Source organism: Lepidochelys olivacea (genome assembly GCF_965140295.1).
Source record: "Lepidochelys olivacea isolate rLepOli2 genome assembly, chromosome: 20".
NCBI classification, from domain to species: Eukaryota; Metazoa; Chordata; order Testudines; family Cheloniidae; genus Lepidochelys; species Lepidochelys olivacea.
In genome coordinates, this window is record NC_140430.1 from 17,267,799 (window position 1) to 17,291,497 (window position 23,699).

General features: G+C 61.7%; 1 protein-coding gene across 3 annotated transcripts in view; it reads left to right on the top strand.

Moving 5' to 3' along the window:
- Window positions 1-23,699, top strand: part of PKN1 (protein kinase N1) — a 49,481-nt gene that overhangs the window by 7,365 nt on the left and 18,417 nt on the right. For 2 of the 3 annotated variants that reach the window (XM_084610716.1, XM_084610715.1), the window contains one exon: window positions 19,297-19,594. In XM_084610716.1, the coding sequence (XP_084466842.1) occupies window positions 19,567-19,594 (28 nt within the window). In that variant the 5' untranslated portion in view covers window positions 19,297-19,566. Of the gene's footprint in view, window positions 1-17,064; window positions 17,125-19,296; window positions 19,595-23,699 lie in introns of those variants that run through there. The other variant, XM_084610714.1, reaches the window with a different exon arrangement.

Here is a 23,699-nt window from a genome sequence, read left to right on the forward strand (position 1 = left end):
GGAATTTCTATTTTTAATACATTGGAGGTCATCCCAGAATCCCTCAGTGATTTGGGGGGGTAATTACCTGGAGAGAGGTTGCTAATTGGTGGGGTTATGGCAGCACTTAGACCTAGAGAAGCACAGACGTCCTGCCTCAGAGAGCTTCTGTTCTCAATAGCCCCATGGTGGGAGGGGAAACTGAGGCATGCAGGGCGAAGCGACTTGCCCACAGTCACCCAGCAGGGCAGTGGCAGAGCCAGGAATGGAACCCAGGCATCCTGTGTCTCAGCCTGTTGGAGCATGAGAAAATCCAATCTGTCCTGTTCTGGCTCAGGAGTATGTGTGTGTGGGGGGGCTTAACGTGCCAGTCAAGGATCACGCTAAAGGGGATGCTAGCTTGCCAGGGACAGGGTGAGGCCCAGCTAGATCGGGGTGGCTCTTGCAGTCGGGATGCAATGCAGGGGGCGCTAAAGATGGGGCTGCTTCCCCAAAGGAGGGGCAATGCCTCTGCCAGTCCCTCCACTGGCCCCCTGCTGACCCTCAGCTCTGCCTGCCTTGCGGAGGGGCTTCCGGGCCTTCTCCCCTGCCCCTCGGTGCCGCCAGGGCAGAGGTTGGACGTGGCGTGGTTGCATTTCACACCAGAAGTGTAACTGGCCCCGTGAGCCACCAGGGAATCGAGCCCAGGGGCTCCCCATCACCAAGATCGGGTCCTTACAGCCTCTGCCTCTCTCCCCTCCGGACACTTGCTCTCCTTGGTCTGCTCATAGGGGAAATTAAGGCAAGGCTGGGGCAGCAGGGTGCCTGGAGCACTGGGGACCTGGATATGGAGAATTGACCTGGAGACCCCTAGCTATCTGAGGGCATGTGCAAAGCGAGACCAGGCCAAGACCCTGGCTCTGGGGTGGCCAAGGAGTGTGGGGGGGGGATCTCTGTAAGATCCACCCCCCCCTAGTTTGGCCTCTCGTTTCCCGGCACTGATTTGAGTCTCACCAGAGTTTTTGGCCTTCTCGGTCCCAAAGGGGCAGGTGCTTGGCACTTCCTACTTTCCTAGCTTGGGGCTCCCTGGTCAGTCCTGGGAAAGCACCCCCAGCCTGGGGCAGCCCTGTTCCTCTCCCGCCTTGGCCCAGCTCCGCCTCCCGCGATTGCTCAGCCGCTTCTGCAGCTGTGGGCCCTTCCTACCTGCTGGGGGCGATGTGCTGTCAAAGCGGGGTGCCGGCTGACCTCCTCCCAGTGCCCCCCTGGGCCAGGGCGCCCCAGCCTCTTGCATAGCAGGGCAGAGGGGGGCTGCATCCTAATGGGGGTGTCTCCTGGGGGGCCCAACTACCCTGGCTGTGTAAGATCCTTGTGGAATCTGAGTGTTGGAAGGAAGTGTTCAAACCTCCCCCCCCGGCCAGGACTCCTGGGTTCTGCAGAGCATTCTCCCTCCCGCCATCCCGGACTCCTGGGTTCTGACGTGCCGAGCAGGGGTGCCGGAGGCGGAAGCCATGGATTGGGGTTGTTATCATCACTTCAAGCCAGGGGGTGCTGCAGCCCCCCAGCACCCCTACTTCCAGCACCCCTGGTTCCAAGTGTGGCTCTAGCATTTTGAGTCTGGCCTCTTGCTTCCAGGCCGTGATCTGCAGAGTCACGGCCAGGCTTAGCCCCCGACCCGCAGTGCAGCCAGCATGGGCGGGAGGGGCAGGATCCTTCCTCCCGCCCTGACCCAGTTGGCGCCCCACAGCCCCGTTCCCCCCCCCCCCCATCACTTTCCCACCACTCTCGCTCCCAAGGCTTTGTCCTTTAACTAACACGATTTGCTCCGGCCCCCTCTGAATAAACCTGCCCAGGCGCCCCCTCCCCCAGCCCGGGCCCCCAGCTCTCAGACCTGCCAGGGAAGCCGGGTGGGCTGCTGGCAGGAGGCCTGGGTGTTGCCATCGCTCCTTGCTGTAGCCCCTACTCTTGGCACTAGCCCAGCCCTGGACGCCCCTCTAGCTCTTCCGGTGCCCCTCAGTCCCGACCCGCAGCCCCTGCTAGCCCAGCCCTGGGCTCCCCTCAGTCCTCACCTGCGGGGCATGGCCAGTGCCCTCCATGCCCCCTCCATGCCAGGCATGCCAGTTTGCACCACTGCAGGCTGCACCGTGGGCCTGGCACCGAGGCCAAAGGCCCAGCGTAGGTGCAGTCAGGGGCAGTTTGCTCTGCTGGGGGTGGGCCCTATCCAGCCCATCCCCCTTGATAGCAGCCTCCAGCCAATCCCACTGCCCTGTATGGACTGGGGGCGTGTTTTTGCCCTCGGGGGCCCCATCAGCGCCCCTGAAAGGTGCCAGCTCTACCCAGTGATCCTGCTGCTCTGGGCACGCTGGGGCGCACCCACAGATGCCATGGGCAGGGCAATTGGCTGCCTGATCAGAGCTGTGACTCCCAGCAGGTCCTGCTGCCCCCCTTCCCATGACTCCGGGTGCAGAGCCGCCATGGGTGGGTGTGGGGGACACACAACCTGCCCTGCAGGATGCAATCTACCCTTCCTCACTCAGGGAGAGCAGACCCTGGGGCCAGAAACCAACATGCAGGGAGGACAGTGCGGGGGGAGGGACTCAAACAGCCCCCCCTCACACGCACTTTGGGCTGGGGGATCCGCTGGGGCCCCCCCCTCAGCGCCCACAGTCTGGCCTATACCTGAAAGGCCCAGCTGGATGCTAACCAGGGGGGTCTCCCCAACCTGGCCCCCAACCCACAGGGCAGCAGCCCAATGAGTGGCTGGCGAGGGGCATGGGGCTGCACATGTAACCCAGCCTGTGGACAGCTGGACCTGGCCCACCCCATGCTATGGGGCACTAAGCCCTGGGCTCAGTGTCCTGTGGAGAACCACCTCCCCACAAAGAGACCGGAGGTCTCCTCCTTTGCCAGGCTGCCCAATGTCTTCTACAGTAGCCTCTTTGGGTCTGGCTGCCCCCCACCCCATAATGGGTCCTGGGGGCCCAGGGAGCTGCTCCTCCTCCCACCCCGTCTTCCTGCTCTGGGATCAAGCTTGGGGTCCCCCCCTTCCGTCGTGCTCAACTAGCTGTGGGGGGGGGAACCCCACTGGGATGCCCCCCACAGCTAGCCCTGGGGGATTATAGGATTAGCTCCCTGGCTCCAGATCTGTCTGTTTTCCAACTGTTTTTTCCACTCTGGATTTACCCTGAGCAAATCCCCGCCCCCAGCAATTCCCCCGCCTGCAGCTTTAACCCCTCGTCCCCCCAAATCCCCCTCCCCCGCCTGCAGCTTTAACCCCTCGTCCCTCCCAAATCCCCCTCCCCCGCCCGCAGCTTTAACCCCCTCGTCCCCCCCATCCCCTTCCCCCGCCTGCGGCTTTAACCCCTCAGCTCCTCCAAATCCCCCCCACCTGCGGCTTTTAGCCCTCATCCCCCCCAATCCTCCCGCCTCCAGCTTTATCCCCTCATCCTCCCCCACCCCCTGCCTGTGGCTTTAACCCTCGGCCCCCCCCCAGTCCCCCTCCCCTGCCTGTGACTTTGACCCATCATCCCCCAGGGCAGCGCCGGCCCGTGGCAGAGAGTGACACCCAGGATCAGCCAGGCAACTTCCACCCCTGCCTCTATGGGGCAGACCGGAGCCCCATCCTCCGCTGGGGCAAGGGTCCACTTGGCGCTTGCCATGGGTTGGGCACTCAAGGAGCTGTGGCATGGAAAGGGGAAGTGGCAGAGCTGGGAAGTCTCCCCACGCAGAGCTGCGGGGAGAACCATAGAATCATAGAATATCAGGGTTGGAAGGGACCCCAGAAGGTCATCTAGTCCAACCCCCTGCTTGAAGCAGGACCAATTCCCAGTTAAATCATCCCAGCCAGGGCTTTGTCAAGCCTGACCTTAAAAACCTCTAAGGAAGGAGATTCTACCACCTCCCTAGGTAACGCATTCCAGTGTTTCACCACCCTCTTAGTGAAAAAGTTTTTCCGAATATCCAATCTAAACCTCCCCCACTGCAACTTGAGACCATTACTCCTCGTTCTGTCATCTGCTACCACTGAGAACAGTCTAGAGCCATCCTCTCTGGAACCCCCTTTCAGGTAGTTGAAAGCAGCTATCAAATCCCCCCTCATTCTTCTCTTCTGCAAACTAAACAATCCCAGCTCCCTCAGCCTCTCCTCATAACTCATGTGTTCCAGTCCCCTAATCATTTTTGTTGCCCTTCGCTGGACTCTCTCCAATTTATCCACATCCTTCTTGAAGTGTGGGGCCCAAAACTGGACACAGGACTCCAGATGAGGCCTCACCAATGTCGAATAGAGGGGAACGATCACGTCCCTCGATCTGCTCGCTATGCCCCTACTTATACAACCCAGGAGTCCGGGCTCCCAGCCCCCCTGCCCCGCTCTAACCCCTCTCGCCCTGCCCTGGCCTAGATACAAAGCGCTGTCCCCTTCCAAGCTGCCTGCTCCGCTCCTGCAGCTGCTGCCTCGTTTCCTGCTCGGAGCTTTCTGTTGCTGGCACTTCATCCAGGCCGCGAAGGGTTAAGTCAGCCGAGCCTGGGATTTCCCATTCAACCGGAGCTGGGGGCGGGGGGCTGGCAGCTAGGTGTGCGGGGGCAGCTGGGCTGGAGTGGGGTGCAGGGGGCCGGGGCCTTGTGCCTCGAAATGAGGGGCGCAGGCCCCAGCCCCGAGCGGGGCCAGGGTGCCGCCCGTCCCTGGGAGCTGTGTGGGTGCGGCCCGGCAGCCAGCCCTGGAGCGTGGGGACAGGAGTGCTGGCAGGCAGGGCCGGTTCTTCCACTCCGGCTGGCTGCCTCCCGCCCGGCTCGATTCCTTTTCCTGCTCCCGGCCCCCAGCTGCCCCACCCCAGAAGAGGCTGCCTTCCAGGGGCAGGTGCATCCCCAGGGGTGGGGAGCTGCACCTCCCCAGCGCCTGGGATCAGCCTCCTCCTTCCTGAGCACCTGGGTTAGGGGGGCTGTGTCTGAGCTCTGCTCCCCTGGGCTAGTTGGGTGGGGCGGGCAGTCCCCCTGTGGCCCCCCAGGAGCGAGCCCTTTCCTGGCTGGGGAACGCAATGGGGGAGAGCGGTTAGCCGGGGTCAGGGCACTAAGGGGGCAGCCTAGGGCACAGACTTGGGGTGGGGGGGACACACTCCTATTCTGAGTTTGGAGGTGCAGCCTCATCTCCCAGCCTAGTGGTGCCCCACAGCGCATGGGCAGCAGCCCAGAGAAGAGCACAAGGCTCCCAGTTCTTATCCCATCCAAGGCAGGTCTCGTCCCCACCACTCTGTGCCTCAGTTTCCCCCTCTAACACAGGAGGAAACTCAGCCCCCACCTCCCGGCCCAGCGAGCCAGGCCTGGCGCCACCCACACCAGACAAGGCGGAGGGGAAGGGGTTAAGAGGCTCCGGGTTCCGGCTCAGCACAGTGGCTCCGCCCAAGTGCCAGGCCCCAGCAGATGCTGGCCAGGCCCCAAGGCCGGTTCCCACGTTGGTCATTCAGAACTCCCTGCCTGCTCCCCGCCCCGCTGCTGACCCAGTGCCATGGGAGTCACACGCCCCACTCCTCCCTCCCAGCTGCTTCACTCGCTCCGGAGTTCGGGGTCTGCAGCGTCCGGGGGGGTCCCTGGGCCATAGAGAGTCGTACGGGTTAGAGCACAGGCAAAGTGGAGGCTGTAGAGTGGGCATGCAGTAGGGACTAGTGGTTAGAGCAGGGCAGGGGGGTGCTGGGAGCCAGGATGGCTGGGTCCTATCCTCACTTCTGGGTGGGGAGTGGGGACTAGTGGTTAGAGTGGGAGAACCTGGGGGCCAGGACTCCTGGGTTCTACCCCTGCTCGGGGCGGGCAGTGATGTCCAGTAATAAGCCACTTCACCTTGGTGCCTCAGTTTCCTTCCCATCCATATGATAGATTTAGCAGCTGCCACCTCCCACGGGGATTGCACAGTTAACTGCGCCCATCCCGTCAGAGGTACTGGGGTGCAGCCCAGCGACCAGAGTCCCTGTCCCAGTGCTCCAGCCCAGGGGTGGGACTCGTCGCCCAAAGCCACGCAGGCAGGTGGGATGGTACCTGGCTGATGGGGGCTGGAAAAGAGGGGGGATCTAAGCCAGAGTGGGGGGACGGTGCTCACCTCGGTCCTACAGCGGCCCCTGAGGATGCCAAACCCCGGTATGAAAATCCCCACTAGGCTGTGCTTCCCCCAGGGTCAGGGCCAGCCGCTCCAGGAGCCAGGGGCTGTCAGCATCGGGGGTGGGGCGGGCGTTGCTGAGCCAGTGCCCAGGTGGGGAGCTGCCTCCGTCTGCCCCCGCTTCCCTTGGGGGAGCCCCTGCACCAAGACTCCTCTCTCTGTCCTGTTCCATCCCACAATCCTTTGCTCCCCACGTGCTGGCTCTCCAAAGGAGGGGCCGACGCTAGGGTTTAGCTCTTGCCGGAGTATCTGGGTGCCTCCCGCTGCAGCAGACGGAGCTGCACAGCCTAGAGCCCCTGTACAGATGGGGAAACTGAGGCACAGAGCAAGGAAGTGACTTGGCCAAAGCTGCACAGGGAGGCAGGGACTCAAACCCAGGTCGCCCTGGCCCCAGGCCAATGCTCTCCACCAGACTTCCTCAGTGCCATCCCAGAATCCTTTGCTCCAAGGTTTTGTTAAGAAGGCACCGCTGAACCAGGGCTCTGGCTTAAAGAAGTTGCTCCTAGCATTCTAGTGTTATGAGGTGTATTACGGTAGTGTATAGAGACCCCCACAGAGATTGGGGCCTGTCACTCTGGGCACTGCACAGACTCCTCCCCTCCCCCCCCAGACTGAGATCAGGGCCCCCGTTGCACTGGGCACTGCACAGACCTCTCCCCTCCCCTCCCCCCAAACTGAGATCAAGGGCCTCCTTGTGCCAGGCGCTGCACAGACCCCTCCCCTGCACAGGCCCCTCCCCCCCAGAGTGAGGGGCTCCCGTGGTGGTGGATGCTGCACAGACCTCTCCCCTCCCCTCCCTCCCAGAGTGAGATCAAGGGCCCCCTCGTGCCAGGCGCTGCACAGACCCCTCTCCTCCCCCGCAGTCTGAGATTGGGGCTCCCGTCGCGCTGGGCACTGCAAAGACCCCTCCTCTCCCCCCCAATGAGACCCCGCTGGCCCAGGTGAGCCTGGAAGAGAGAGGGGAAACCAGGGTCAGCGCATCACCATGCGGTGGGGGGACCAATTTGATTTACAATGGATCAGGGGCAATCCCCTCCTATGGAGACATTGGCCCAATGATTCAGGCACTACCCTGGGATATGGGAGATCTGGGTTCAAGTGCCTCTGCCACAAACTCCTTGGGTGAGCCAGCTGCTCTGTGCCTCAGTTTCCCCCATCTGTACAAGGGGGATAAAAGCCCTGCCTCGGGGGGGCGTCGGAGGATAAACATCACAGGTTGTGAGGCACCCGTATGCTCTGGGGCTGAGGGCCAGGGCGATGCCTCAGACAGACCTGCATGCCCCAGTTGACCCTTTCCTGAGGCAGGGAGACCCAGACAGGTCCCCAGAACTTGGCGGGGGGACGACACACACCCAGCCAAGACCCTGGAGTCAGTTATTCCAGCCTTGGAGCCCCAGGCCTCCCCCTGCTGGAGTCTGGATTCCCATGGATCCATTCCAGCCTGTAGGGAGGGGGGGACCTGCCCCGCCCCACACACATACATACACGGCCCCTACCTCTCCCAGAGCTTCTCGGCCCTTGCGCTGACTCGATTTCTGTCTTGGCAGCAGCCCCTTAATGAAAAGGGCCTTGAGAAATGATAAGGTTAGCCTTGGCCGGCGCTGGTGATTGAGGGAGGGCAGCGGGCAGGATGCCTGCGGCTCCCAGGACTGGCTTATGCGAGGGGGTGATGGGTGGGGGAGAGGGTGCTGGAGCTGGGGACCGGCTGGCTGGGCGAGCGTTCCCGGAGCGGGGACGTGATGGATCCTGGGTTGGGGAGAGGGTCTCTTAGCCCTGCAGGCTCCAGTGCCTTGTGGATCTCTGTGGGGGGGGGGCTACGACCCCTCTTAGCACCCCACTCCATGCACCCCCCCTCACTCCCTTGGAGGAGGAGAAAGAAGTCAGTCTCCCTTCACGCTTCAGCTAGTCAGTGCTTTTATTTATATTATGCTGCCACCGAGATGTTACTGAGACCGCTACCCCCATCCCCACTCCCCCCAGGCCGGGAGCTGCAGGGACCCTGCATCAGAGACAGTCTCTACCTCAAAGAGGGTCCAGTCCTCGTAGACAAAGGCAGGCTCCTTTGCCCTGGTTCCTGCGTCACGTGGCCACGCGGAGCCGGGAATCGAACCCAGATTCCCCGGCCTTGACCCGCCAGCCCCTCCTTTCTCGAGCGTGGCCAGCCTGCTCCCGCCAGCCTGCTCCCGGTCTCCCGGAACAGCTGTTGCCTTGTCACATGGTAGCTCCAGCCTTTGGCAGAGGGGAGCCGGGGTTGCTGCAGCTGTCGTCCATGCCAGTGCTGCCCCCCACTTGCTCCCAGCGCTCCCGATTCCCCCAAACTCCCGACCAGCCCCGGGCACATGCCAGGGGGGTCCCTAGCCGAGATCCTGTCTCTCCCATCTGGCCTGGACTCTGAGAGAGTCTGGTACTAAACCCCCTCCCAAGACCTCTCAGCCTCGCCCGCTTGCATCGGGGCGGGGGCGTCACAGGAACGGGCTTGTGGGTCGCACTAGCAGATCAGTCTCTCTGCCCCCGGGGGGGTGGTTCATTTGCACCAGTGCACGCTGGCAATAGTCATACAAAGGATGATACTCTCCAGCTCGGCTGGTCTGTAGAGCTCAGAGCACTTTCCAAAGCATCATTTGAAATCGAGGCACAGGGGGGCGACTTGTCCAAGGTCACGCAGTGGCCAGGCCAGAAACTGAGTCCCGGGGCAGCGATCTGACCACTAGGCCACACTGGGACTTGTGAATTCCCTTTGCACTGGTGAAGACTGCCCCTGTTCTGTCAAGGGGCCCTCCGCACGCTCTGCCACAACACCATGAGACTCTGCACGCTGGCTCTTTAAATCACGTCCCAAATCCCCCACGAGCCAGTGCCAGGGCTGGGCCCTGGGAAGGAAGCTGCTGCCCACCCCGGGGACTCCTGTTAAAGGCGACCTGCAGCTGGGGGCCGGTGGGCTGCCGAGAAAGGCTGCGGGGAGCCGATCTGAGTGGAGGAGAGGACGGAGTGGGCTGGCATGCTGGCTGAGCAGGGATCTGCTTGTGCCCTAGAAATACGCCGGGCAGAGGGGTGGGGGGGGTGACACCTGGTGAGGCAACTAGTGAAGCCGAAGGACAACGTTGGCCCAGGAACAACCGGGGATAAACAGGCCAGGGACAGATTTGGGCTGGAAATTGGGAGGTTCCTGCCTGCTAGGGAGGGAGGGTCTGGAGCTGCCTGGCCTGAGCAACGGGGGCAGCAGAGCGAGGCGGGGAGGTTTCTGCCAGGCTGGCTGGGGGAGGAGGGCTGAGCTCGGTGCCCCAGGAGGCACCTGGAAGGAGAAATCACAGTGATGTCTCCCGAGGCTGGGCTAGGTGCCCTAAAGGGTCAAATCCCAGTGCGCTGGCCCTGCTGCAGTGAATCCGTGGGGCTGCTGGACGCACTGGCCCAGCTGCGGCTCCGTCAGCCTCCTGCACGGACCCACTTGGGGGGATCCTGGACTGACCCCAGCCCAGCCCTCGTGGGGCTCTGCAGAGCCATGTTCGGGCCAGTCTAACCCCTGCTCCGGTTCAGTTTGGTGGCAGGTGGGGCGGGGGGGCGCAACCCCATTGAACGGGGCTGCGATTTCTAGAACTCGTTTTCTGGCTCTCAGAGGTTCTGGGGGAGGAGGGGTGGCGGATGCTGGAGTGCCCCCATGTGGGGCCGTGATGGGCCACGGGTCCCTTGCAGAGCCCCAAGCCATACCCCGGCTGCCTTGTGCCACAGCGGGGCCCTCAGAGCAGGCATGCTGTAGACCCCCTAGATCAGGCCAGGACCCTGCCGAGCTGGGGCAGGTCGCCCAGGCCAGCCCTGGAGCTGGGAGGCATTCAGATCTTGCCGTCCCCCAGCTGAGTCTGCAGCTCTCTGGAGCTGGGGGTGGCAGCCCAGAGCCTGAATCTGTTACTGGGCGTGGGGGAAGGGATAGCTCAGTGGTTTGAGCATTGGCCCGCTAAACCCAGGGTTGTGAGTTCAATCCTTGAGGGGGCCATTTAGGGGATTTGGGGCAGAAACTGGGGATTGGTTCCCCTTTGAGCAGGGGGTTGGACTAGATGACCTCCTGAGGTCCCTTCCAACCCGGATATTCTATGATCTACGAGGGAGGGGCCCCTGCAGCATCCAGTGTGACAGGAGCCCCCTTGTCGGTCAGGTCAGGGGAGGGGAGGAGTCTGCAGCACCCGGCACAATGGGGGCCCTGATCTCAGTGTAGGGAGGAGGGGTCTGTGCAGTGCCTGGCACGACGGGGGGCCCTAATCCCAGAATGGGGGGGGGAGGGGTCTGTGCAGTGCCTGTCACGACAGGGGCCCTGATCTCAGTCTGGGGGGAGGGGAGGGGCCTGTGCAGTGCCCAGGATCTATTTTCCCAGCAGCACTAATTCAGATGAATTTCCCCTCCAAGCTTGCCAAGTGCAGGCTCTCTCAGCTCGGGGAGTCGCCTTCCCGCCCCCGCCTCTCCTCTCTGCCAGGGCAGCGCCCCCACCCGCCCCCGCGCCATCGGGGCTCTGGCTCTGAGCCCCGTGGTGCCGGCGGCCAGGGAGGGTGAATGGCTGCTTTGTGCTGCTCGAGGCTCAGCTGTCTGGAGACGCTGACGGGGGAACTGGGGGCGGTGCGATGGGAGCGGGTGTCCAGGGGATTGGCCCAGCAGCGGCCAGGGGCCAGTAACCCCCTGTCAGCGAGACCGAGTGCACCGGGACTATGGGCCCGGGAGGGGGTGAATTACAGACATGGCCCCATGCGCTCTGGCTGGAAACGGGCACCTGTTGACTTCAGTGCCGGGCAGGTCTCATGGGCGCAAGGCACTCCGGGCCCGCTCTGCCTGGCATGGCCCGACCAACGGGCACTGGGGTCAGTGATAGCACTGGGCAGCCCACACCCTGCTGCTGCATGCCACCACTCACTGGGTGCTGCCAGAGCTGGGGGAAATGGGGGGACTGAATGAGAGGAAGGGTGGCCCAGTCGTGAGAGCACAAGAGACCCAGGAGACCTGGGTTCAAGTCCTGGCTCTGCTACAGACTCCTGGAGTGACCTCCGACATGTCCCTCAGTCAGTCTGTGCTTCAGTTTCCCCCTCTGTACAATGGGGATAAGAGCCCCATCCTGGCCCACAGGGAGTGTGAGGATAAATACAGTGAGGAGCCCAGATGCCATGGTGAAGGGAGCTCTGTAATGACCCTAGATCCTGCTCTGCTCGCTTAGGGCACCAACCCGCATTACAGGTCTTACTGGGCTTTAACTTTTTTCGTGGTGGCCCTGTGGGGGGAGCCAGAACACCTGGGTTCCATCCATCCCCAGCTCTGGGAGGGGAGTGGGGTCTAGTGGTTAGAGCAGGAGGGAGCGGGGAATCAGGACTCTTGGGTTCCGTTCCCTGCTGTGTCCCTGGTTCCCAGTACAACTTCAGGCCAATTTCTCTGTGCCTCAGCTTCCTCCCCCAGTAAGTGCGGAGATCATAAAGCCCAACCCCAGGGGTGCTTGTGGAGCTCAGTCGAGGGCTGTAAAGGGCTGTGGGAACCCGTGCCCAGGACAGAGCGATTTGGGAGCCGTCGCCCTGCGTGTGAGCCGAGGGCAGGGGGGTGAAAGTAGCTGGAGTGGGAGCCTCCAGCACAGGCCACGGGGCTGCAGGGGTAGCATTGGAGGGAGACATGGGGCTCTGGGGCAGCAGCCAAAGCCGCTTGGGATCCCAGGGTGGGAAATGCTGTGCTTGACAGATGGCCAGTTGGCTGCTTTCTGCTCCGCTCAGCCTGGTAAACCAGGGCCGTGTTATTAGGTGTATTATGATAGCACCTAGATGCCCCAGCTGAAACCAGGGCCCCATTGTGCCAGGTGCTGCCCGGACCCAAGGAGAGGCAGGCCCTGCCCTGGAGAACTCAGAGTGAATAGACCAAAGGTGGAAAAGGAAACTGAGGCACAGAGCTGCAAGGGCATTTGCCTGTGGTCACCCAGCAGTGGATAGAACCCAGGAGTCCTGATTCCTAACCACTTCCTGCCAACCCACTAGACCCCCCTCCCCTCCCCTCCCCTCCCCTCGCCGGGGATAGAACCCAGGAGTCCTGGTTCCTAACGGCTCCCCGCCAACCCACTAGACCCCCCTCCCTTCCCTGAGCCGGGGATAGAACCCAGGAGTCCTGGTTCCTAACCGCTCCCCGCCAACCCACTAGACCCCCCTCCCCTCCCTGAGCCGGGGATAGAACCCAGGAGTCCTGCGCCCTCACTCCAGCACCTCAGCCCTGGCCTTTCAGCACATTTTCTCCATTCCCCCGTCTCAGCCCTCGTGGCCTGTAAGACAGTAACAGCTACTGCCTTGGGGGCAGGCACGTCCCTAACTGTGTGGGGGACCCCGGTCCTGCTGAGCCGGGGGCCCATCTAGCTGGGTCTCCTGGCAGCAGCAGCTGCTGCAAAGGAGGGGGCAGGAACCATGCGGGCAGGGGACAGCTGCCCCCCACCCCCGGGAGATTGGGGGGAGGACGGGGGTTCAAACCCAGATCCCAGCCCTGACAATCCCCCTGGAGCCGCAGCTGCCGAGGGAAGGTTAACCAGCGGGGTGTCCCTGCAGGGGTCTGGGCTTGGTGCTTGGTGTGACGCAGCAGGGACGGGGAGTGTTGACCTGGGACTGTGGCAGGGGAGTTTCATTGGGAATGGGAGACCTGAGAGCCTGTCCCCTGAGCCAGGACAGGGAAGGGGGAGGTAACACCTCTGCCCGGGAAACTGGACAAAGGCTGCAGGAGAGAGCCAGCTGGGGGGGTGGCAGGGTTTGGTTTCAGTTTGGGACTGGATGGTGGAACGCAGGGAACCCCAGGGCTGGGGTCTAAGCTCCCTGCCCCCCAGAAGGACTTGACTGAGGGGTCCTGGTTGTACCCACAAGCTCTGTTTTGGACTGTGTTCCTATTGTCCAATAAACCTTCTGTTTTACTGGCTGGCTGAGAGTCACGGTGAATCCCAGGAAGAGGGGTGCAGGGCCCGGACTCCCGCACACTTCGTGACACTTGGCGTGTCCGGCTGGGGCCTTCCAAGTGCAGTTTCCAGGCTGGATCCTCAGCAGCGAGAGGCCCAGTGACGTGGGCAGCAGCGCAGCCAGGGCGGGTGGGCACCGGCTGGGGGTCGAGCTCCAGAGTAAGCAGGGCACTGGGTGCTTGTGGGCTTTGGAGAAGCCAGTTCTGGTGTGAGCTGGGCAAGCCAGGATGCTGGGTGTGAAGCCAGATTAGCTGTACTGTTTCTTTAAATAACGTTAAAGGCGCCAGCGGGGGTGGGGAAAGGAGCCATGGGGTCAAGATGTCACATTGGTGGGGCAGGCTCTAAAATCTGAAATAGCAAACGGGTCACCCCGTTGATGGCTGCTGGGCGTGAGCAGGGTCTGTGGACATGGGTGAGGGTTTGCAATTGGAGCATGGTTATGCCGGCATCACCAGGGGGCGCTGTTACACAGCCTGACATGCTCTTCGTGTGCGAGCGAGTGTTCAGTCTCTGTAGACTTGCTGCTGGTGGCATTGACCTGCCCACGCTTCGTAGGGGAGCTGCTGCAAGCAGCAAGGGAGTTTGCTCCCAGCCTGGGTCTCCCTAGCGAGAGCCAGTGCTTGGGGCAGAGTCACTCCCTGGGCACCAGACGTGGGTGCAGGGCTGAGATCCAGGGTTGCCCTGCATGCTGTTGTGCCCACCTCTGCCCCAGGACTGGGGCAGGGACAATAAACTAGTTGAACTGAGGGACTCCCCAGGCACTGCACCATCGATTCCTCCCCCAAGAGGAAACCTCCCTGTAGGGCCCGGCCCCCTGCTGCAGCTCAGCAGAGGGGGTGACAACACTTAACCCTTCCCCAGTGTGTTAGCACTGCCCAGATGTGAGCCAGTTATCTGCTGGCAGGAAGCAAGGTCTGTATCATTCTCACCATTGTGCTGATGGGGAAACTGAGGCACGGAGAGGCAGTGACTTGCCCCAGGTCACCCAGCGGCAGAGCCGGGACTGGAACCCGGGGCCATCCCTACTGAGTTCCCTGCTTCTCAGGAGCAATTAGAATCATGGAATATCAGGATTGGAAGGGACCTCAGGAGATCATCTAGTCCAACCCCCTGCTCAAAGGAGGACCAATCCCCAATTTTTGCCCCAGATCCCTAAATGGCCCCCTCAAGGATTGAAGTCATAACCCTGGGTTTAGCAGGCCAGTGCTCAAACCACTGAGTTATCCCTCTCCCCACTGAGTTATCCCTCCTTTTGAATCCGAGCCAGGCGGTGCTGTCAGCTCCATGTTGGCTGCTATTGTAGAATCACTCTGGATGTTCCCGACCCTCGGCCTCGCAGCTCCCTCGGGAAACCCCCCAGTGCTGTGACTGGCAGACCAGGGGCCGATGGGGGGAGTTAGGGTGGAAGGTGCATTGGGCAGCTGATGGCTGGAGAAGATGCGCTGGGTGGGCTCCTCGAAGGACGAGGTGTCTGCTGAAGGGAACCAGATCACCAGGCTGCCGGGTTTCCTGCCAGCAGCTCCGGGCATGGGGCCGGGGATCCAGCTAGCCAAGGACAGGGACGGGTCCTCCTAGCCAGTAGCTCGTTTTTTCACTCCTTTTAAAGGGCTGCGTCACTCTGGTCACGGGCTGAGCCGGCCTCTGTCCGTCCCGGAGATCGTAGCCTGAACTCCCAGAGCGAGCTCTCATCTTGGGGGCTTGGCTCCCCATTCTCTGGCCAAGCCCAGCGAGGGGGAGGGAGGTTACTACAGCAGCCAAGCAGGACCCGGGGCTGGGGGATTCCCTGCTGCAAGCTGAGGGATGTATTTCCCCCCTAGCATGGCATTGGGGTCAGCACTGACTGTGAGGGAAGAGCGCTCTTGCTGAGACCCCCACCCTGCTCCCTGCAGCACAGCGCCCCCTAGCGCTGCTCTGGAGCTAGCATTGACTGCAGGGGAGAGCGCCCCCTGCTGAGCCCCCCTGCTCCCTGCAGGACAGCACCCCCTAGCTCTGCACCAAGCCAGCACCGCCTGCCGGGGAGCTCGAGTGAGTCAGCCGCTCTCGTTTCCTGCAGCCGGAGATCTCCTGACGAGGCACTGACCCTGTGATCTGGCCACATGCCAGCGCTGGGTGGAGCTGCCCAGCCAGCGCCCTGGGACACTCGGGTGCCGTTCCCAGGGAGTTCCATCCCCTTCCCCTTGCCCAGTGATGGAGCAGCGCAGAGGGGGGTGGCCTCTTGCTCCCGCTCACCCCTGACAGCCAGGGGCTGGCCCCGGTACAGGCTGCTGGCCCCGGGCCTGCTGGCCTTTCCAGGAGCTGCCGGGATTTGAGAGAGACTCCAGCCTCTTCCTGTGACTCACTGCAGCCTGGTCTGTGCTGGGATTCGTCTCACATGGTGACCCCCCCACCCCCCGCCATGCAGGCCCCGGGTGCAGAGAGGAAGAGCTGCTGTTTGCACCCGTGCAGCTGGCCCCTTGCCTCGGGGCAGACCCCGGCTTTGTCAGCTAGTGTGTGGGGCGGCGGCACCAGGGGGTTGCAACTGGGGCCAGTTCCCGGGCCAGAAGGGCCCCCGCCCCCACTTGACTGGTGCTGAGTCTCCGCAGTAACAGGGCCTGCTGCAGCTGTTTGGGCCGTGTGCCGGGACCTGGCCTGGCCTTGGCTAAGCAGCTTTGGCCTGGGTCCGGCGCTGGATGGGAGACCTCAAACCAATGGTTAGGGAGAGGCTCTCTCCAGGCGAGTCTGTTGGCCCCCCTGTGACACGAGGGGGCGCTGCAGGGTGGGGGTTCAGCAGGGGATGCTTTCTCGCCTTCCAGTCTGTGCTGGCCCCAATGTCCCCATGTGGCACTAGGGGGTGCTGTGGGGTGGGGTGCTCAATAGGGAGTGCCCCAGCATGGCACTAGGGGGCAATGCGCTGCAGGGGGTGGGGTGGGCAGCTCAATAGGGGGTGGCACTAGGGGGCGCTGTGCTGCAGGGAATGAGGGGGGAGGGGTTCAAGTCACCCAGCAGAGCCGGGGATGGAACCCAGGTGTCCTGTGTTCCTGCCCAGTGCTGAGCCTGTGTCGCACTGGGGCCCATCTGTAGCTCCGGGGTGGGGACAGGGCAGCCGGGCTCTTGTGCAGCAAGGTGCGGCCAGCTGGGGTGGGCACCAGGCCTAGCCTGGCTGCACTGATCTGCCGAGTTACCCAATCTGACCCCCCCCCACGCCTGTTCAACGGCTCGGGGGGCACGTGGGGAGCAGCCACCTCGACAGCTGCTCGCAGAGGGCCAGAAAAGGGAAAGGAGCTGCCCCCCCCCGCCCCCATGCTCTGGGTCCCATCCCCGCTCTGAGTCGGTGGACAGGAGGAAGCTGGCTGCCCGGGGCCTGTGCAGGGCTAGTGGGTCTCTAGTACAGAGTTAATCAGGGTGAAGGGAGAGTGCACCCCCCCAGCCGCCCCTGGGGTGGGACATGGGGCTGTCTATACAGGGATCCCTCACTCGGTGTTGAGATGCAGCCACCTCTGGGGTGGGACACGGGGGCTGTTTAGCTGGGATCCCTGGATGATCATCCCAGTTTTGGGACCCAGAGGGCTCTGCCTCGGGGTGTTTCTAGGGGGAGCTTGGCCAGTGTCAAGGGCCCCCATGTGCAGAGTTGGGGACAGCATGTTCGGGGGAGCATTGCCTGGCGGGTGCAGTTTGCAGCCACTCAAGGCATAGTCCGGGGAGCTTCTGGAGGGGCGTGGGGTTGGGCCGTTTGGTCCCTGGGGGCGAGAGCTCAGTGGGGTTCTCCCTGGGGGCATTTGGGGGTCAGCCTCAAGCTCCGAGCCTGGCTTTGGGGGGCTGCACCTGTGGGAGTCTCCCCCTCCCCCGTTACCCCTTTGGGCCCAGGCCTGGGGGGGGGCCGGATCCCGCGGTGCTCGGGGTGGCTGGAGGCAGTGCTGAGATGCGGGAAGGGGAAGTGGTTTTGTGACGGGGGGGAGGGGGGAGTGATAGATTCCGAGCGGCAGGAGGGCGGGTGTGGCCCAGCACACGGACCCAAGGACGGACGGGGGTCCTGGCCTGGATCCCCCCCAGGGCCAGGATGTCGTTCTCCGAGTCAGACTCCTGCTCTGAGCACGATCTGGAGGTACCCAGCAGGATGGGAGCCCCAGGGGGGCATGAATTGCCCCTGTCCCGCTGCCCTGGCACAATGGAGACGGGGAGGGTGGCAAAGGGGCTGTGGGGGGCCCCCTGAGGGGAGGGGAATCAGCCAACCCCCACCCCATAAAATAAAATATGGCTCTGCAAGGCAGGGCACGGTGTGGGCCTGGTGGGGGATGGGAACCAGGGTGGGGCTGGTACTTGGGTGGCACCATGCAGGGGGCACGGTGCATTTCCTTCCCGGCCATCGCTGCTGCTACTGCACCAGCTGCCTGCAATCGGCCGCGGGAGGAAGGGACGGGGTTCCGCCCCCATCTAGGCCCCCACGCCGCCATCTTCTAGCCAGCCGCCCCCCCCCACTGCTCCCCCGAGAGGCCATGGCGGCTCCGGGGTGGTGCGTTGTTAACAAAGGAGCCTCTCCCCTCGGCTCTGCCACGTTCCAGGGGGTGGGGGGCTGCAGTGCCAGGGCTGATTACTGAGTGCCCAGGGGGCGCGGAGGGGTGGAAATCCCACTGGCAATGGGAAAACCAGCCGCCAGCGCCCTGGCAGTGGGGCCGGGAGCCGGCTGGGCTGTCTGGGAGCATCCTGGACACAGATTTCCAGAGGACCCCCCCGCCTGACCCCTCCCCAGAGACCCTCGCCCAGCTGTCTCTGTGCCCAGAGATGAGCTGGTATTGTCCATATTATAGTAGGGCCTACAGGCCCCAACTAGGATCACCCCTGCTCCCTGGTCATTGTGCCGGGCACTACCCAGACCCCAACGGAGATCAGGTCCCCGGTAGTGCCAGGCGCTGCCCAGACCCCGACTGAGCTCGGTACAGAGGGCTGGGATGGGGCGGGGGAGGCCGTGAGCACAGGGGGAATTGAGGGGCTGTTGGGCCAGCACATGCAGGAGTCTAGAGGGGCAGGTGGGGGGCGGGTAGGGGGCTGTCAGGGGTTGGGGGCATTCGTGGAGGCAGGTGGCAGGGAGGGGGCTGTCGGCATAGAGGCTGTTGCAGAGAAGCCGTAGAAGTGGGAAGTAGGGAGGCGGTTGTTGGGGGGCAGCAGTGGAGGTGGGTGGGAGGAAGTTGGAGCAGTTGTGGAGGTGGGGGGGCCAGGTGGGGGGCTGTTGGGGGTGCAGTCGTGGAGGTGGGCAGCAGGGAGAGGGCTATTGGGGTGCAGTCATGGAGGTGGGGGCCCAGGGAAGGGGCTGCCAGGGGGTGGGGGACTGTCGGGGGGCAGTCGTGGAGGTGGGCGGCAGGGAGGGGGCGGTCAGGGGGTGGGGGTCTGTCAGAGTGCAGTCGTGGAGGTGGGCGGCAGGGAGGGGGCTGTCAGGGGCTGGGGGTCTGTCGGAGGGTAGCCATGGAGGTGGGCAGCAGGGAGAGGGAGCTGTCAGGGGCTTGGGGTCTGTCAGAGTGCAGTCGTGGAGGTGGGGGGCAGGGAGGGGGCTGTCAGGGGCTGGGGGTCTGTCGGGGAGTAGCTGTGGAGGTGGGCAGCAGGGAGGGGGCTGTCAGGGTGTAGTTGTGGAGGTGGGGGGCAGGGAGGGGGCTGTCGGGGGGCAGCCGTGGAGGTGGGGGCCCAGGGAAGAGGCTGTCAGGGGGTGGGGGACTGTCGGGGGGCAGTTGTGGAGGTGGGGGGCAGGGAGAGGGCTGTCGGGGGGCAGCCGTGGAGGTGGGCGGCAGGGAGGGGGCTGTCAGGGCGGGGGATCTGTTGGGGGTTAGCCGTGGAGGTGAGCGGCAGGGAGGGGCTGTCGGGGGGCAGCCGTGGAGGTGGAGGCCCAGGGAAGGGGCTGTCAGGGGGTGGGGGACTGTCGGGGGCAGTTCTGGTGGTGGGCAGCAGGAAGCGGGCTGTCGGGGGGCAGCCGTGGAGGTGGAGGCCCAGGGAAGGGGCTGTCAGGGGTTGGGGGACTGTCGGGGGGCAGTTCTGGTGGTGGGCAGCAGGAAGGGGGCTGTCAGGGCGGGGGATCTGTTGGGGGTTAGCCGTGGAGGTGAGCGGCAGGGAGGGGCTGTCGGGGGGCAGCCGTGGAGGTGGAGGCCCAGGGAAGGGGCTGTCAGGGGTTGGGGGACTGTCGGGGGGCAGTTCTGGTGGTGGGCAGCAGGAAGGGGGCTGTCGGGGGGCAGCCGTGGAGGTGGGGCAGGGCCGGGCGCTGCAAGCCCCTCACCCGCGCTCTCCCCCGCAGGGCGAGCAGAGCTGGTCAGTCCTGGAGCAGCTGGCGCTCGATCCCAGCCCCGACCTGGCGGCCAGCAGCGTCCAGCAGCGCCTGGACGAGGAGAAGGACCGGATCCGGCGCGAGATCCGCAAGGAGCTGAAGATCAAGGAGGGGGCGGAGAACCTGCGCCGGGCCACCACCGACCGCCGTAACCTGGCCAGCGTGGAGAGCCTGCTGCGCGGCTCCGACCGCAAACTGCACCAGCTGCACTGCCGGCTGCAGCACCTGGATGCCCACATCATGGTCAAGGAGCCTGAGGAGAGCGGAGGTCAGGGGGCAGGGGCATGGCAGGGCGCTGGGAGTCATGCAGGGGTCACCGGGGGGCAGGGAGCAGGGGTCATTGCTGGAGGACACGGGGAGGGGGCAAGGAGCAGGGGTCAATGCCGGGGGCTCAGCCGTGCGGCTGAGTGCTAGGAGGGCTTGGGATGCTGCTAGCTCAGGGCTATCTGTCCTGGAGAGGGGGCAGGTGCAAGGGGCTGGGACAGGCAGACCCCCAGTAGTGGCCGGGGTTCATCAGGGGGCTGGGCACTACTCTTCATCCTGAGATGTGACGCAAGAAGCAGGGAAGGGAACCACGAGGCAGCAAATGCTGAACAGAACCCAGGGGAGTCTCCATCTCCAAGCAGCACTGGCCGGCAGAACTGCCCACCGCTAGGTCTCGGTGAGGCCAAGAGTTCGGCAGGATTCAAACAGGCTGGGGGGTTTGTCGGGTGTCTGGGGCTAGAATGGAGGCCTCGGGACACCTGCAGGATTGTCAGAGAGCCCCCACCCCCACCAGGTGGTGTGGTGTCATTGTATTAGCACTTGTGCCAAGATGCAGCCACCTCTGGGGTGGGACAGGTCTTTGTACAGCTCTCCAGCTGTCGGGGGCAGGAGGGCTCGGCCCTGGGAGTGGATTCCCCCATCCCCGTGGGGATTTGCCTGCCTCTAGGGTAGCTGGCAGCCTCCACCGTCAGAGACGGGATACCGGGGTAGATGGGCCCATAGAACTGCTCTGCCATGGGGATCCAGGCTGCATTGCTGAGAAGGCCCCAAGGAGGGTTAGGGGGCAGTGCAGACCCTGTGGGTCACAGCCACAGCTCCCCCCCTCCCCCGGAGCATTTTCACTAGCTCCCTCCTCCCCATCCAGCTGGGAATTGACCCCCCTCGGTGTCTGACCTGAGCTCCCTGAGCGCCAGGCCCCTGTGCGGTGCCAGGGCTGTACCAACGACTGGGATTTCAAAACAGGAAGCTGCCAGATGCCACCTGCCCCAGCAGCGAATCGCGGCGCGAGCTGGAGGGTCCGAGGCAGGAAGCGACATGGCTGCTTCCTCTACTGAGCTAGAAAAACAAATGATCTGGCGCCTGCCACAGCCCCTCCCAGCCCAGCAGCCCCGAGTGCCCCCCCCCATCCCGAGAAAGTCCATCTGCTTCATTATGACTTAATCAGCCTCAGAGAGACGGGGCGGGATAAGTCTTGTGACTGGGACAAGGGGACAGGGGCAGAGCTTGTTCGGGAAGGCCAGGCGGGGGGGAAAGGAAGCTGGTGCATTATACAACAATACATTGGCTAGCTGTGAGGGCCAGCAGGAGGCGGCAGTCAGACCAGTTGAGAGTTTCTGGGTAAAGGTAAAAGTGTGTGTGGGGGGGGCGCTGTCCTGTGGGGGTCTCCTTTAAACCACCCAACCAGGGGGCAGAGGCATTTCTCGAAGGAATAACAGAACTATCCAAACACACGCCCTGGTCGGAATGGGGACGTCACCTTGCAAAGCCCAGAATTTCCAGTCAACTCTTGGGATGTGCTGGTAACCGGCTGTTTGTTCCACGAAGCAGAGGAGTGATGGAGGAGTGGAGGGTGGGCAGCCCGGGATTCTGACCAAACTGGGTTTGCATCTGAAGACGATTTGGGTGGAAGCGATTGGGAAATGACCGATTTCAGGACTCTGAGGAAAGAGAGCAGCAGGATAATGGCAACCAGGAGAAAATCTCCAGGATGAAGGAGACGAGCAGTTTGTCAAACAGCCAGTGCTAAAGGCACAATTGCAAACCATCCCGAGGTGACGGCAAGAGAGACGGAATAGGGAGAGGCCAGGATGGCTCCGTCAGGGACTCTCTAATGACTTGAGACTCAAAAAGGAGAAATGGGACCAGGGACAGATTGCTCAGGAGGAGAACAAAAGAACAGCACAAGCTTGTAGGGACCACGTCAGGGAGGCTAAGGTGCAAAATGAGTTACACCTAGCAAGGGACGTAAACAGCAGTAAGAAGAGATCCTTTAAATCCATTCAGAGCAAGAGAAGGAGGAAGGAAAGCGCAGGTCCTCTGTTTAGCGGGGAAGGAGAGCAAACAACCAATGGCCTCAAGAAAGGCGTTTAAAGCGTGTTTTGCTTCAGTCTTCAGGTTAATGGTTAATGGAGAGCAGATACTCAGCACGATTAATATTAACAACCGGGGGAAGGAACACAAGCCAATCTAGGGAATGATCAGGTTAAAGAATATTTCGATAAGTTAGGTGTATTCAAGTCGGCAGGGCCCAATGCAATTCGTCCTATTTAAGGAACTAGCAGACGCAATCACACCGCCATTAGCAATTATCTCTGAGAACTCCTGGAGGGCGGGTGAGGTCCCAGAGGAGGGAGAAGGGCAAACATAGTGTGACGGGTTGGATCACAGAAACCCCCTTGGGAGCTGCCACCTGATGTGTCAAGACTACTTCTGCCCCTGCTTTCCTGCCCTGGCAGCTTAGGATTTCAGTGCCCTGCCTGGTTTGAGCCAGACCCGCTAGCCTGCTGCAAACCCAGACCCAGGTGTGAACCATGTCCCCTAACAGCTGTGGGCTTAACTGAAAGCAGCTTACAGAAGTGTTCCTGTCTTCAGCACTCAGATGCCCAACTCCCAATGGAGTCCAAACCCCAAATAAATCCATTTTACTCATAAATTGTTCGCCCTCTATAGCACTGATAGAGACATATGCCCAGCTGTTTGCCCCCCGCAAGTATTAATACATACTCTGGGTTAATTAATAAGTAAAAAGTGATTTTATTAAATACAGAATATAGGATTTAAGTGGTTCCAAGTAGTAACAGACAGAACAAAGTGAATTACCAAGTAAAATAAAATAAAACATGCAAATCTAAACCTAATACAGTAATACACCTGACTACTGGTAAAATCTCACCCTTAGAGATGTTTCAATAAGTTTCTTTCACAGGCTGGACACCTTCCTAGTCTGGGGACAATCCTTTCCCCTGGTACAGCCCTTGTTCCAGCTCAGGTGGCTCCTCATGATGGCCACCCCCTTTGTTCCGTTCCACCCACTTACATGGTTTTGGCACAAGGCGGGAATCCTTTGTCTCTCTGGGTGCCCCCCCAACTGGAAAAGCACCTGGTTTAAGATGGATTCCAGTACCAGGTGACATGGTCACATTTCCTGTGAAACGCCACGCCTTCATTCCTCCCGGCCTGACTCACAGGAAGGCCTGCCTGCAAACAGAGCCATCCACAGTCAATTGTCCTGGCTGATGGGAGCCATCAACCACCGTTAATGGTCCACACTTTGCATAATTACAATAGGCCCTTAGAGTTATAGTTCATATTTCTAGTTTCAGATACAAGAGTGATACATTTATACAAATAGGATGCCCACACTTGGTAGATTGTAAGCTTTGTAATGATACCTCACAAGAGACCTTTTGCGTGAAGCATATCCCATTTACATTATATTCCTACTCATTAGCATATTTTCATATAATCATACAGAGTGTGTACCCGTCTTTTAAAAGGGGAACAGAGAACCTGAACAGCCTGAGTTGGATAGCTGGAAAGACACTGGAACAAATTATTAACCAGTCAGTTTGTAAGCAGTTCGAGCTCAGTAGGGGGAAGAGGAATAATCAGCATGGATTTATCAAACCAGCATAATTTTCCTTCTCTGTCAGGGTTACTGGCCAAGTGGATAGGGGGAAGCAGCAGATATGATATGGTTTGATTTTAGTGAGGCTTTTGTCACATTCATGACATTCTCATACACAAACGAGGGAAATGTGGTCTAGATAAAAATACTATGAGGTGGGTGCCTAGCTGATTGAAATACCCTACTCAAAGAGCAGCTCTCAATGGTTCGCAGTCAGCCTGGGAGGGCATGTCGAGCAGGTCCCGCAGGGGTCGGTCCTGGGCCCGGCTCTAGTCAATATTCTCATTAATGAATTCAGTAATGGAGTGCAGAGTGTGCTGATAAAGCTTGCGGCTGACAGCAGACTGGGAAGGGCTGCTCGCATTGTGGAGGCCAGGATTGTAATTCAAAGCAACCGTGACACACTGGAGAATTGGCCTGAAATCAACAAGATGAAATGAGGTAAAGACAAGTGCAAAGTACTTCACTCAGGAAGGAAAAA